The 14,961-nt window shown below is 44.8% G+C and overlaps 2 protein-coding genes across 9 annotated transcripts in view; both read left to right on the top strand.

Annotated features, from left to right (window-relative positions):
• The window catches only part of ASAP1 (ArfGAP with SH3 domain, ankyrin repeat and PH domain 1), a 137,634-nt gene extending 129,120 nt beyond the window's left edge, over positions 1-8,514 (top strand). For all 4 annotated transcript variants that reach the window (XM_052704806.1, XM_052704808.1, XM_052704807.1 and 1 more), the window contains 2 exons: positions 3,766-3,888; positions 5,820-8,514. In XM_052704806.1, coding sequence (XP_052560766.1) covers positions 3,766-3,888; positions 5,820-5,894 — 198 coding nt within the window. In that variant the 3' untranslated portion in view covers positions 5,895-8,514. The remainder of the gene's footprint in view (positions 1-3,765; positions 3,889-5,819) is intronic.
• A 4,777-nt stretch (positions 8,515-13,291) lies between these two features.
• The window catches only part of CYRIB (CYFIP related Rac1 interactor B), a 95,725-nt gene continuing 94,055 nt past the window's right edge, over positions 13,292-14,961 (top strand). For 4 of the 5 annotated variants that reach the window (XM_052704849.1, XM_052704842.1, XM_052704843.1 and 1 more), the window contains exon 1: positions 13,292-13,423. The gene's annotated coding sequence lies outside the window, so the exon portion shown is untranslated. The remainder of the gene's footprint in view (positions 13,424-14,961) is intronic. The other variant, XM_052704853.1, reaches the window with a different exon arrangement.

The raw sequence follows: 14,961 nt of genomic DNA, 5'->3' as shown, positions 1-14,961 counted from the left end.
CTTTCTGTACATCCAAGTAGCTTCAGCAAATACTTGGTGTTTACAAGACCTCTAGCCTGCTGACACAAGGACATAACGCCAAATGATAGTCTTGGGGGAATGCTGGTGTGTTTGAATTTACCAGAGTATTTGGCCACCTTTGTGTATGCCAGTCATACTTCTAAATTAATAGGCATTTTCCTCTCTTGACTTTGTTGCTTTATAGATTACTAGAATATTTGTTTGATTCTATTTTAAAGTGTTAGGAAAGGGTGCTAGCTCCTGTTACTGCTAACCTGCTGGTCAGTAGGTAAAAATGTAGATTCTAGGTCAACTGTGACAAATGGGTGAACGTTCCTGTCCTGAATATTTAATGCTGGTGTACTTAAGTAGTTGGCAAAGGTTTGGATATATTGCTTGATTGGCAAAATTAATGTTGCTGTGTGTTGTGTAGTAACAGAGCTGGGAATATAACTAGACTTCAAGACTACTTGTTCAATCCCCAGTTCATCTAGCTATTTATCTTGTGAGCCAGTGTAATTTCCATCCAATAGCGGTTTCTTCATGCATATGTATATTGAAATCATTTTATGAAACTCCAGAGTGCTCTCAGGATTTCTCATCATTAAGAATACATCAAAAAGGAGATGTTTTTGCTTGTCAAATTGGCTATGCAAAGCACTTATGTGAAAGGAAATGTGACTTCCGTTCTGGTAGTGAAAGCAAAGGGTGAGTTTCTCCTTTCTTGTGCTTGTCTGAGAAAGAACACTTTCTGCAGAGCCATTATTCTGCTTGGCTTCTGTGATTGACTCCTCTGTATGTTCGTATTGGAACAGAGAATGAGAGTTGTTGCTTGAATTTCCTGATTGTTGTCAAGATTGGGTGAAAGAAAGCATGAAGATCAAAAGGTATCTGCAACTGCAATTTTTTATGTACTTGAATATAAGGAAGCAAATGACACTGGGCATTCTCAGCTATTGCTTCCTTCTGACTGAGTGAAAGAGAGCAAACAGCGGATTTTGTTTTTTTTTTTTATATTGTTTAAACTCTTCCCCTATTTTGTGCAGAAAAATCATGGGTAAAAATTCATTGAGCCACTTTCGTATATGCAGCAAATTAAATAATTTCACAGCTTGGAAAAAGTGATCAAAATTATGATGTATCCATGATAATTATTGCAATTTTTTACATATCATTGTGTGCACGCTTGTTTGCTGCAGCCTTCTCAAGCAGTAATGTGAAGGTGTTCATCTTAAACGTGTTGTGTTTGCACTTTCAGCCTGTCGCTGTGTCCTCTCAGCACAAGCTGATGAAATGCTGTGTCACAATGCATTAAGCACTGTGACAACAGCCAGCATTGCCTGCGGTACTGCAGGCTTGATTTTGATAGCCACTGGAAAAAGAAAGAAAGAAAGAAAAAGGGAAAAAAAATGGCATAAATTCCTGCACTAGAATTTGTAGGTCAGTTATCTAAAATTATTAGGTATTAGTACTGGTATGGTGGTGTGTGTGTATGTATATACATATATACATACTGGTCCTATATAGGGAATTCAAAGGATATTTTTGTAGAAATTGATTCTGAGAGCTTGTGAAATGTCACTGAACACCTGAGTGGGTTTTTTTTTTTTCACAGAATCACAGAATAATAGGGGTTGGAAGGGACTATGAAGGAGATAAAATACTTCTTTTTAAACAGGGAGCATAAATAGGAATGTGGAGGGATTGTTTAAAAACCACAGCAACTGACTATTATTTGGCCTTGGACAAAAAATGTGCTGTTGAATGGGTACTAATATTTAGATGCAAAATTGTGAGGGATTTTTTGTTATTACTTCTGTGAGTTTTTTTATTATTCCAAATGAGATGTTCTGTATTTGCTTTCATTTTACTTTTTACACACCAGTGCCCCAGCTTCTATTCTGGTAAACCTATACTTCCTTCAGCCTCATCCTTCTGTGAACCTTTCCAAGGTTAATAGCAGCCCAGGCTTGAGTTCTCCTTTCTCCTAGGTGAAAGAGACAGAATATTAAACCTTCATCTGTGGCACTAATCGGAGCCAAGAGGAACTGCAGGCATTTTTTGTGTTCTTATGAGCTCAGTTGCCTGCAGTCCTCCAAGGTTAGGTTAGAGGAATATTACTTTCTTCACACTCTTGACTGCAGGATAACTTCTGTGAGGCAGAAGTTGTTTCCCTTCATCGCTGGAGCATCGACTGGAAGTTCTCTTAGTTTGCAAAGCTTCTCTGGAGTTGAAAGCAGGGACTGGTTCCAAGCATCCATATTAATATTGCATTCCAGTCCCTTGTGATAGTTGAGATTTTTGTTCCCATTATCTGAATTTGTTTAAAAAAAAAAAAAAAGAAAGGAAAAAAAGAAGAAGAAAGCATTCTTTGAAGTAACTTGCTGCAGTAAATCCTTGCTGGGGAAAAAAAAAAAAAGACAAAAAAAAGTCCTTTGATCTCATACAAATTTCACCTAAGGTATTTCTGTTCATTTTGTCTCAATAGTACATTTTTCCCATCTCATGTAGCGTTAACTGCATCGCCCTTACATATGTAATTGTTATTTTCTATAACTTCAATGTGAGCGCTCCTTGCTGCGTGCCTGCTCTGCTGCTGAGCTGCAGGCGCTTTTCTCCTGGAACATGGAGGTGTTTTCAATGGGAAGGTAACAGTGAAGAGAAGACTCCCTAGGAAATTTCCTCTGTCAAGTTACTTCTGGCACAAATCCCTCTAAACCTGCTGACTTTTCCTTCATACCCTCCTGCTTCTCATCTCCTTCTGCTCCTCTTGTTTGTGTTCTTGTTATCTGACTACCTCTGTTCAAAGAGGAACTGTAGTTATTGAAGAAGCACGCAGTATAAAAATACAGGAATATGAGGCAGCAGTGCATTTCAGTGAGTATGAAGTAGCAGCATATTTCAGTTAGCGTTGCTTACTTACTCTATTTGGAAATAATTTACAGCATTTTTCCGGCCATGAGAAACATATGTTTGGGAGGAGTCCATGGCTCAGGCTTTCTTATGTGAATTAGCAGTGTGCAGCAAAATATGACCTAGAAAACACTTGGATGCAGAATAGCGGAGTTGTGAGAATTTTGTGATGACAAATCATAATAAATAGTGTACTGCCATCTGAAGTTAAGAATTATTTAGTAAGAAATGGCTGACACTCTGGATTGAAAGTCATTCAGAAAATAATTTCCTGATACATTCCTGTAAGCACATCTGAAATCAAAGAACACTACATTTTCCTGGTAGATCCCAAAATTGCAAGGAACACTGGGATTTCAATGCGGCATTTTCCTCAGCCTTTACCTCTCTTAGTGCTCGAAGGAGATTGGATTTCAGTTTGTTCATGTGGTGGTGGTGTTTTTGTGTGTTTGTTTTTTGTCGAGGTTTCGTGTTTGGCTTTTCTTTGTTTAATCATGTATGATGGGAGAAAGAAGGTGGGTGGTGGTGGATTGGAGTAACGTAAAGACATTATTTAAGCTTTGATGGAGGAGGTGTAAGAAACTTAAGCAATGTGATTACTACTGAATTTTCTTGTGAGTTCTGAATCCTTTTAAAAAAAAAAAAAAACAAAACTGGACTTGTATAGATCTTTTCCTTTCACTCTTGTTTTTTAATCCTTGAAGTGGATGTTTTTATTTTATACCTTGACTGAGAAAAAAGGAAATTCGGTTGTCTTCTCCTTTTTGTAAAATAGAACTAGAAGGCAGAATTCATATGATATGTTTCCTGTCTCCTTCATGTCTTCCATCTAAAACTTTGCTGTATTTTTAGGGAAAGAACAAGGTTAGGCGAGTGAAGACAATTTATGACTGCCAGGCAGATAATGATGATGAGCTCACCTTTGTTGAAGGAGAAGTAATTATTGTAACTGGGGAAGAGGACCAAGAGTGGTGGGTATGTATCTTTTGCTTTTATAGTTCCACATCACTTCTTTACAACTCTTAAAGGAAAGCCTCTTTTTTTTTTCCAATTTTTTTTTTTTTTTTTTTTTTGCTTGTTTATTCAGGGGAGAGGGAAGAGTTTGTATGAACTAATATCCAGCCTTGAAATTCATACTAGAGGAGACACCCTTTTTAGGGTCTTCCTCTTCTGAGGAGTCTGCTAGCCCCATCCTGGCTGGATTTGGCTTCACTGCTGGGTGACAGTAACGCGTTTGTATTTATGTTCAGGCAGTGATGCACCTTGGCCTTCCATCAAATAGAGAGATGGTGTCATATCATCCCTCCTCTTAGCATGCTTGTATACTTTCCATGCAAAATGAGTAGTGTAATTATCTCCAGCACTGCAGAAATTTTAAGTTTTAACTGTAGAGGCTGCTGGGAGTCTGAAAAACTTTGTAATTAGCACCGTAAGCTGCTGATTTTCTTCCCTAAACGAGAGGCAGTTAATCAATGTTTTTGTCCCTCCTGTGGCATAGTTTTGTATCATAACCATCCCTTCTCTAGACTGCATATTGTATTTGGTTCTTGAAGTGCAAGCCTCAGGCTTTCTCAGCCCTGCTTGGAGGCTCCAGTCCTCCCTTGACAGTCTGCGTGCTGCCTCCTGCCTCATGCTTCCCTACCTAAGAGCTGTTACTGTGGAAAAACAGACAGATTTCATTCAGATTGGATTAAAACAAATTCTTATTGCAGTGCTGCCTACCAATTCTTAATGTAAGTGCAATGCAACCCTTGCTGCTGTGGTCCCAGTTTCCTTCCATTCATCAGCAGGGCATTTAAGTGCGGAAAAGCTTTGGCTGAAAAGATGGTATCAAAAGAGCAGCGTGCAGTGAAAAGCTGCTGTATTAGCAACGTTATCCAATCCTTGATTATACTTTCATTAGATGCTGAATCTGTTTGTGAAGTACCCAGGTATTTTAAAAAGCCACGTGCCTGACAAATTCCATGAAGTGCTTCAGTTCGAGTGTTTCTGTAAAGGGAAATGAGGGCTGTTGACTCATTTGCTTCAAAAATTTGGCTTTACAAGAGGAAATGGCCAGCCCTGCACGCTTCCCCTTCCCATTCTGTTAGCTCGTGGCAGAGGAAGGAGGCACGTTATTGTGGAAGTAGTGAGCAGCGCCGCGGCAGGACAAGAGTGGACAGCCAAGTGCAGTGCTGTCAGTTGGACAGTTGTTGATAATAAGGCTTTTTAAAAATGGAAAGTTCATATAGAAAGCACCACTTTTGTTAGAGATTGCTTGGATATTTCCTTATAAATGGCTATTATGTGAAGTGCTTAAGAAATTGTATGTGGAGGATGCTTAATCAAACAGTGCTGTTATTTGTTGTAAGCACTGGTATGCACATAAATCATTAGAAGTCATAGGAATTGATTGAGGAAAACAGTTGGGTCTGTATCACTTGGAGTGAAATGTTTTCTAGGATTTCTCCTGTCCAGCCATGCAGTTCATCAAAAGTAACTTCACAGCCATAAGCTGACACATGAGATGTTTATGATTTACACAGTTAACTAAGATGAATGGTTTTGAGAGGGGTGTGACCTGTTGCTGCAAGTCAGTCCATGGATGAAAGAAAGTCAGGCTTTTGTTGTGGGGAGATTCTTGAAATGCAGTGGTGTGTATTGCTTTTGTAGGTTTCTGAATTCAACTGTAGCTGCTTTGTTCTCTTTGGATGCAGTTGCTTTGTCTTATAAGTTTGTAGGATTTTATTTTGTTCACTTACACAAACTCAAATGTTAACTGAGGATGCCTTAAGCTGTCAAAAAACTTGCAGAGTTCCCATCGCATCTGTGCAATTCTGCTGGTTTTGAATAGAGTTAATGCTATCTGTGAATGTTCTGTGCGTGTATGGACACTTATTTGTCTGCTTATTTCTCCTGTGTTGCAGATCGGACACATTGAAGGACAGCCAGAGAGGAAAGGGGTCTTTCCAGTGTCCTTTGTGCACATTCTGTCAGACTAGTGAAAACAAATAAAAATCCCCAAACTTGAGCATTGCACATTCTTCATGCAAGACGGGCTTTTTAGCAAAAGCGAACGCTGCTGCCTCCCTGTAATCCTGTGCACAATTGTATATATAGCTGCTGTTACAAATTAAGAATTCATTTAAGTTTCACCTCATGAGGTTGAGTTATATGTATTGTAAATATACGGTGTTATTCTGCCTTTGCCAGTATTATGGTAGCCTTGGAACCTGGCACGCCTTATTGGGTTTGTTGAAGCCATCCTCGGCATCTAGCACTTACATCTCTGTCTATGCTGTTCAAAATACGTGTGAACTGCCAGCTTTCCAAACATAGGTGATCTCCATCAGCCGTGTAACTGTACAGAAATGACTGTTCTTAATAACTCGGTATTCTCAATATACAGTTAGCAGAAAGTTAGAATGAGTGAATGGTTTTGGGCAATTTATAAATCAGTCTGCAGTTTATAAGTGTATGCAGTTTACAGCTATGAAACCCACTTTGTTATTTATTTAATATAGTGCTCAGTTAAGTGTAATTACGAAGACAAATATTCACTGACTTTACAGATAACAGTAATGTTTTATGGTGTGCATACAGCATTTCATGTTTATATTACGTGGACCTATGCCAAACTGTGATTGCAGTTCCCCTGTGATATTACCTCACTATGAAAAGTTACAAAATTATTTCACTCAAAAACTTATTTTAATGAGAATTAGTCATATTGTACTTTAGTAGGTATATGTGAAATTTGCTGGTTTCTTTCACGGAATCCTTAGTAACCAAGGACTTATATAAAACGTTGACTGTTGACATTATGCATGCATTTAGATGCTTACTTGAAACCTGCCTTTGTACAAAAGTAGTACTGTAGTCATATAGCTACATTTGAAGAAAAAAACATTTTAACTTAATTGTTATTCAGATTAATGTGAGCTTGCAACCGTATTTGTTCATAGCTAAATTGGCTCTTTGAAAATGATTTGTGGTTCTTTTTCCTCTGTCTTCAACCTCACTAGAAGTCAGTTATCTGAATAAAATTTCTTACGTGGTGGTATAAGGATAAATTTAAAATATTTTTAATTGCTTTAAAAAGTGGAAGTTAATATGACCTTTTGTGCATTTGATCAGGCCGTTAGGCTATAACTCAGATTACAGCTATCGAGTTGTTGTTAGGAGAGTTCACCAAGCAGTAGCTGTAGTAGTTTCAATTCAAAGCACCAGCTAGCAAACATTATTATTACTGTTAGAAAGCTAATTTGTAGAAAAATCATTAAAGGCTGCATTTGACCTGAGGTTTCTTGAAAGTTGTTACAAGTTGCATTGCCAGAAAACACTTAAACGTATTACCAAAAATGTTCATTTCCTGTGTTACTTTCAACATTATAATTCTTTTTTTTTTTTACCTTTGAAGCGTAATGCAATTGTGCGTTGTTCCATAGTCTGTCTGTACCCAGTTCCATAACGTTCATATGTAGCTTTGCATTACTTGTGTTAAACGTTACGTTGGCTTCAGCACCTGGCCCTGTTATTTCAAAGCAGATTGTCTTGGCTGCATGGAAAGGTTTTCATTTCATAAAAGCACATTTCAGGCTTTCTGAGAGCTTTCAGTTTTAATTCAGTTTTACTAGACTGTAGTCAGTGAATATTTAATTCTGTTTGTGGTTAATATGGAAGCAAATAACAGTCCAAACCCCAAATGGAGAAAATGGAAACAAATATATCAGCTGTTAATGGTTTTATCATTCAATGCAAAAGCTTATTAAAAAACAGAAATAAAGAAATTGCACAAGGAGTGAGCGAGCCTGCTGGCATCTAAGCTTCAGTATTACCAGTTCCAGTATTTCGGACTCTACTCTGTTTTCTATGGAAAGGAAGTCAGGATTAGCATTTATTTAGCATTCCATTCTATCCATTAATACAATGTTTTAAGTTGCATTAAAGAACAAAACCTATTCACTTTTGTGGTCAATTGTATTTTTAAATGATCTTGAAATAAACTGATGAAAGCAAACCATATAAAGAAAATCTAGGCATGTAAAATTATGTAGAATCAAATGTCTATTCTTTTCTACGCTCTTTAAAATAGTATACATATGCATTTTATAAACTTAAATGCGTTCCATCGGGAACAATAGTTCTGTTTATTCTGGCTTATTGTGGGTCATAAGAAATCTGAAAATGTATGATATTGACTGAGTTTAAGTACAGTATTATATTTGAACTCAATGAGCCACTGTCTGCAATTTTGTATATGACATAGTATTTGGAAAGTCTAAATCTTTATGGAAAACTAGCTGATAAGGGGCTGGGGGGTGGGCAGGGGAAGGTGCCCCCCGAGGGGGAAGTATGCTCTGCAGATGATGTCTTATTTACTGTTGAACAACAGTTGCTATTTATTTTTTTATTGCATAGTACATCAACATGTACAGAAATCAGATCTGGTTGTGCCACTAGTTAAAATCTTGACTTCTCACTGAATGTTAAGGTAAAACATCAGTACACATGTCTATTCACATGTATTTAATGTGACAGTTTTTCGAGTACTGTATGTGTTAATTTCTACTTTTTTAATATTTAAAATTGCTTTTAAATAAATGTATTCAGTTGATCCTAGATATCTGAACAAGGCCCTTTTGTCAACTGGAATATCGTCCAGGGAGAAAGTCTGGATTCCACGCAGGTAGAACTTCAACACTTGAAATGTTTTTTCTTGAATATAAAGCACCCCTTATATAATGCAATTAAATGTGTTTAACAGTTGTTAAATATGGATGCAGTTGCTTTTATCTGGAAAACTTTACTTGCTGAATTTAGCACCAAAGCACTTTGTCCACGGATTTCCGCATGCTTTCGTGCGGCTCTGGCAGGCGCTGTGTGAAGCCCGCTGTGCTGGTGTGGCCCTTCAGCTTGGGGGGAGCTGCCCAGCGTGGCGCTTGGCTGCGCTGCCTTCCGGCTCCGTGGCATGGTTTAGTGATGGAGTTGGGGCGTTACGCTAATGGTCGGACTTGATGATCTTAAGGGGTTTTTGCAATATAAGCGATTCTGCCATTCTGCAGTCAGGTAACTCTGGCACTGGGAAATCAGAACGGGATGGGTGCAGATGTCCCCTTCAAATATGAAGTTCAGCTTCAGACTTCAGTTTCTTACAGACAACTGAGTGGCTCACTCTTGAGTTTAAAGCTGTTGGAGATGCTTTTATGAGACACTTATTTTAGCCCTACTAAAACACAGACAGACTAAAACACAGCTTTTCAGATCACTACAGAACGCACACAGGACTGCAAGATATTCTCATCTATATAGCTGTAAGCCAAAAATTTTATCTAATACAAACTATTTCAAGTCGTGCTAATGATACTTTCAGGGCTACAGAGAAAATGACTGAAAGTGATTTAGAGCTCAGCCATCTGCTGAGAGAGCGCTCGAGTTTCTTCTTAAAGAAGCTGGCTGCTGTTTGTCAACTTGTCCTTCAGCTCACAGCCCCCTGCACTGCGTTCGTGGGACCTGTGAGTTTGGGCTGGTTCTCATCAGCTGGCATTCAAGCAGCACAAAAAAACAGATAGTGTGTCAGTGCACAGGCTTTGCCTTGTTCCTCTGCGGATCACAGAACAGACCCCAGTGTATGCAGTGAGGCAGGCGTCTGCTTCGGTCTTTTGTAGTGGTGGGGGTGAGGGACAAACAATTAGTGATGGCCATCACATCTGCCAGTCTCACTAGAGCAGAGGAGCAGCTATTCAATGGTGTGCTGTCCTGCCTGACAGCTGAGTGTTTGGAATAAGCTGCAGACTTACCTGGGACTTGAAATCCAGTTAGCGCAGCTGTGCAGTTCCTGCCTGTCTGGTCTTGGTTCAGGCATTGTGTGACTAGAAACCTCCTCTCCCTTTAACCCTTGTTACTTCGTGCCAAAGATCCTTTGCTTGTTACTTGTGTGTAGACCCTTTTCTTCTTGCACTTTTCCCTGAGGCCTGAAGGTGTTTCAGTTACCACCAAAAATTCAGAAATCTGATTTTCTTTTGTAGTCATATTGTGTAAATGATTCACCCTTGAGCACTCAAGGCTGCCCTAGAATGGCTGCACTTCAATATATCTACCTCAGTCCACATGGTAGCATTAAGCTGGTTGTTTTGGTAACTAATTTCCTCAGCCTGATTCCCAGGAAATACTGTATGGAGAACTTATTACAGCTGTCTGTAAACTTAGAACAACGAGGAGTAGCGTGCTACAGCTTCAAGTCTGAGGCTGTTCTCAAACCCAGCTTAGTAATGGTTTTTGTCCCTCCCTTCCTCCACGTCCATGCTGAGTGCACACATGCCCCTGAGCTGGAGGTGGCCAAGCAGTAAGCAAGCTGCAGCTCCTTCCCGAAACTGCCCACCATGTTTCAGCTGAGACATCTTATTGCGTGGAGAAAGGTGTGTAGTGCAACTCGTGGGACATCGTGCTAGAAAGGCAGATTGATGATCCAGGAAATTCCTTAGTCTTTGTCTTCCTATAAGGAAGTCAAGCAACCTCTGTAGAAAGCCACCAGAGAGGAAATGCTTAAACTGCCTCTATCAAATGCTGAGCTTATGAGGGAATCTTAGCGTCTAGGACAGCAGGAGAGCAAGGAGCTTCCAGCATTGAGCTTTGCATGAACCGAAGTTGGGGACTTCTAAGACTTCTGCAGTTGATTAGAAGAAATCGAATTGCTTTGTGTGCAGCAGAGGGTAGCGTACAAGAGTAGAAGGGCTGGAGGGAAGGAGTACAAGCATGACCCTGGACCCTTCTGAAAAATCAGGACTCCATCACTGACATGAAGATTAGTGAAAGGGGTGGGCAGTTCTGAGCACTGCCTTTAGGTGGGTTGGCGACCCTGCACATAGCTGGGGGTTGAAACTACATGATCACTGTGGCACCCAAGCCATTCTGTGATTATACTCACCTAGAGCTCAACTGCTCTGTGAGCGATGAGAAGTGCAGGTCTGCTGTCTGGGAGAAGCAACAAGACTTTCAGTAGCAGCAACACCAGTCAGACCATCAGAGCAGCTGCTGCAGCTGAGCACCATGAGGGAGCAGAAGGCACCTGAGGTGGTGTGTGAGGTGGGGGCTGTATGGAAGGAGGTGCTGCTGCTGTACACAGCCCACATTGGGGCTAAGTCATAGAAGTGGCGTCTCTGTCCTTCCACATGACTTCACAGCCTTCAAAACTATTATACGTGAGGCACAGAGCCCAGGTCTACTCCGTACCTGCTTTACTATTTGGGGTTCTGTAAACTGCTGCCTCGAGGGTAGGAGTGGAACATTTGCCTTACTTAAAGCTGTTTTTTTCTCAGGTTCCTCCAGCTCCGCACCGGTGTTCCTGCCAGGTCTGACTGAGTGAGATGCTACCAAGTCCAGTAGAAAAGCCTCTCCTGTCCTTTCTCCCTGCCTGCATGCAGAGGAAATGGCTGAAAAGCAGAATAAATTTTGGGGTGAAAGAACCCCTCTACTTCAACACATCTGTCACAACAGACCTTCCTAAAAGGTCTGCAACTCTGCTTCTAGCCTTGTTGCTGCCTTTCAATCTGCTGTGGATGATATTCAGGCTTTGTAGCCATTGTGGATGTTGCCATGTGAGAGCTGTGTGCCACAGCACAAAGCCTTGCTGAAGCTGCTAGGCAAGAGAACCCTTGGCAAACTGCTGCCAGTAAAGCCAGGCAGAAAAACGCCATTTAAAGAAATTACCTTAAGAGGCGTTAGCCCCTCTAATCCCTGTCCCTTTCTGAATTGGATTGGTGGCCCAGGAGAACAACAGCATCTGTTGCTGGAGGGAAATCTCATGTGCACCCTGAACAGCTATTCCCGTGGTCAGTGGGGATAGAGGTGGCTGGCTCCTAGGTGAGTCCTCCCTACTGCAAGCAAGATGCAATCCACAGTTGGCATAAAGCCAAGGAGAAACTGTAAGGTGCCTCAGGGACGTTACAATCACAGAATCATTAAATTTGGAAAAGGCCACTAACATCATCTGCCCCAACCACCGCTCCCTCCCCACCACTCCCACTAAACCATGTCTCTCAGTGCCGCGTCTACATGGCTCTTGAGTCATCATCCCTCCAGGGATAATGACTCCACCACCTCCCTAGGCAGCCTGTTCCAGCACCTCACTACTCTTTAGAGAAGAAATCTTTCCTAACATCCAATCTGAATCTCCTCTGGCACAACTTGAGGCCACTGCCTTTAGTTCTATACTGTTGTTACCTGGGAGAAGAGGCTGATCCCACCTCGCCACAACCTCTTTTCAGGGAGTTGTAGAGAGCAATAAGGTCTCCTCTGAGTCTCCTCCAAACCTCAGTTCTGCCAGCCATCACAGGAATTGTGCTCCAGACCCTTTACATCTTCATTGACTTATTTGAACACACTCTAGGGCCTCAATGTCTTTTTTGTAATGAGGAAGCCCAAATCACACACAGCACTCAAGCTGTGGCCTCACAAGAGCTCAGTAAAGGGGCACAATCATCTCCCTGCTCATGCTGGCTGCACTATTTCTGATACAAGCCAGGATGCCATTGGCCCTCTTGGCTACCTGGGCACACTGCTGGCTCAGTGAGTTCAGCCAGTCATCAACATCCCCAGGTTCTTTCCCTCTGTGCAGCTTTCCATCTGCTGCGTCCCGAGCTTGTAGCTATGTATGGGATTGTTGTCACTAAAATGAAGTACCTGGTACTTGGTCCTGTTAAAGCTCATACAATCACCCTCAACCCATCCATCCAGCCTGTCCAGATCTTGATCCATTCTATCCACATCAAAACGCCTGAGCAGCTCCAGAGACTAAAGGAGCAGTCTGGGTTTGAAGGAAGAGTTCAGCTTTGGTTAAGTTTTGCTAGGTGAGGAGGATCAGGCTCAAAGACATCACTGAGGTGCTTCATGGGCCAGCACAGCTGGTAGGTACTGGATGGCTTTGCTTGCCTCCACATTCAGTGCTGCTCCAGAGCTGCCGGCTGCCCTGGTGTTCTCTGGAGCAGCGGGACAAGGCTGGGACCGAGCCCAGCGTCCTGGCTGGGAAGCCGAGCAGCCTCATGGCGACGCGTTCAGGTCGGGGCTTTGGGGCCGCGCCGCAGCCCGGGCACCTCAGGCCCCTCAGGCCCTGCCTCCTCCCGGCCCCATTTCAGCGCCTTTCCTAGGAGCAGCTCCGGGCCGAGGTGCCGCCGCAGGACCTCTGCGGCACGGAGCGGCTCCCGGGGAGACCCGCTGCCCCACGGCTGCGACGCGGCCCCGGGGACCGAGCCGCCCGCTGAGGCCGCGCCCCATCCGGGCGCTCGCGTCGCCCATCGTGCCGGGGGGCTTCGCAGTCCCTCCTCGCCGGGCCGAGGCAGGTGCGAGGGCGGCGGGGAAGCGGGCCGGGCGGCGGAGCGAGGTGCCGGGACCTCCTCTTCCTCCCCCCCGCACCGCTTCCTTTTATAGCGATGCGGCACGGCGCTCGCAGCCCGCCGCCGGCAGCCAACCTGTGGCAGTGACGCCGGCAGCCGAGGCGGAAGGCCGGGCTGCGAGCTGGGCTGCCCCGCTCCAGGTAGGCACCGGCCGCGGGCTGAGGGGAGCGGCCCTCGGGGGGCGCCGAGGGACGGGGCGGGGGGCTGTGCTCCGCGGGGGGCTGTGCGCGCGGGTCCGCCGCTCCCCGGGCGTCGTGGGGCGCCGAGCCTTCCGCTGCGGTGAGTGCCGGGCGGCCGCGAGGCCGCGCCGAGAGGCTCGTGTGCGTGACGGGCAGAGCGCGGGGCTGAGCCCGCGGCGGCCGCGCGTCGGAAGGGACAAACTCCGGCCCGGCAGCCCCACCGTTCCCAGGCGTTAGGAAGCCAAGCGTGTGCTGCGGCGGAGCGGCACCGAGCCGCGCTGCGCGGCGCTGGGAGGAGGCCACGGCGCGGTGGCCCATCCTGCACCTGCGATGGATGCCGGGTGGGCTCCGAGCGGCGGCCGTGGCCTCGTTTGGCTGCCGATGCGTCGGGTTCGGTTTTGCCTTTCTGCGGGGCGGGGGCCGGGCTGCGGGCTTCGCGGTCGCCGTCGTTCATGCAAATGTCGCACCTGTCGCCCAGCGCGGAGCCGGGCTGAGGGGATCCGCGGCGGGGACGCGGCGCCCCCCGGTCCGGTGCGCGGCGGGAGCGGGGCTGTGCGAAAACCGCCCCCGCTCGTAGGAAATGGTGGCGTTTCAAAAGGGTTCGTGGTGAAATCGAGAGGAAGCGGCACAAAGCAGCCCCCAGCCCGTGACTCTAACCGGCTGCGGGGCGCCGAGCTGCAGCACCCCCCCGTTATTCAGAAATCTCTGATGAGCGAATCGTTCTTTCACGTAGACGACCCCAGAAACGCGCAGGGGTGCGGCCGACGAGGTGCTTCCTTAGGCGGGTGGCTACCGCGGGAAAGACGCTGCCTTTTCACCCGAAGCCCGAACCGAGCAGCGTTCTGAAGAGATGTGAGGTTCCATGGGAAGGTCTTTGTTTCAGTGCTTGGCCCAAACCCGCGTTACTGAGAGAACTGGGAGGGTGCTGGGCCCAGAGCCCCGTGCTGCTGGGCGCAGAGGAGCTGTGTGGGGCATTGCCTCCTTAACCGAGATCGATAGCGCGGCTTGTTCAGCAAGCAGCACGTACCATGGATTTTCAATAACGTACACAGTGGTGCTTGAGGAGAAAAAATAATTAGGCTTCATTCTGGGGCTCTGAATGTCGCAGCAGCATGAGGAGGTGATGTGCTGAGGGCCTCCTTAACAGCATTTGGGGTGTGCAGGGCATGGCTGCTCTTCGCTGTTGCTTTTACTCAGAGGTGTCAGGGGCTCACAAGAATAAAGGCTGCTGTTCAGCTGAAACACTTCCTGTGCTTGCTGGGGAAGAACATGAGAATTTTGAAAGCACAAGCTTATTTCCTGTGAAGAACTTCTGCTGAAGTGAGGGGTAAAATCACTTTGGAGGGGCAGCTGTGGGATTCAGACAGCATCATTGGCACCTGGCGAAGGGACCGAGAGCTGCCTGTCCAAACCTGTGCTGGAGAGCACCGTGTGCTCTTGGTTCACCCAGAGCAGGAGGAGAGTTCTTTTCCATCTGCTGCAAACAGCGCTTGGTCAGC

This window comes from Tympanuchus pallidicinctus, unplaced genomic scaffold (genome assembly GCF_026119805.1).
Source record: "Tympanuchus pallidicinctus isolate F22 unplaced genomic scaffold, pur_lepc_1.0 scaffold5, whole genome shotgun sequence".
Lineage (NCBI taxonomy): Eukaryota > Metazoa > Chordata > Aves > Galliformes > Phasianidae > Tympanuchus > Tympanuchus pallidicinctus.
Note: the sequence above shows the minus strand (reverse complement) of the source record. Positions and strands in the feature narration are given on the sequence as shown.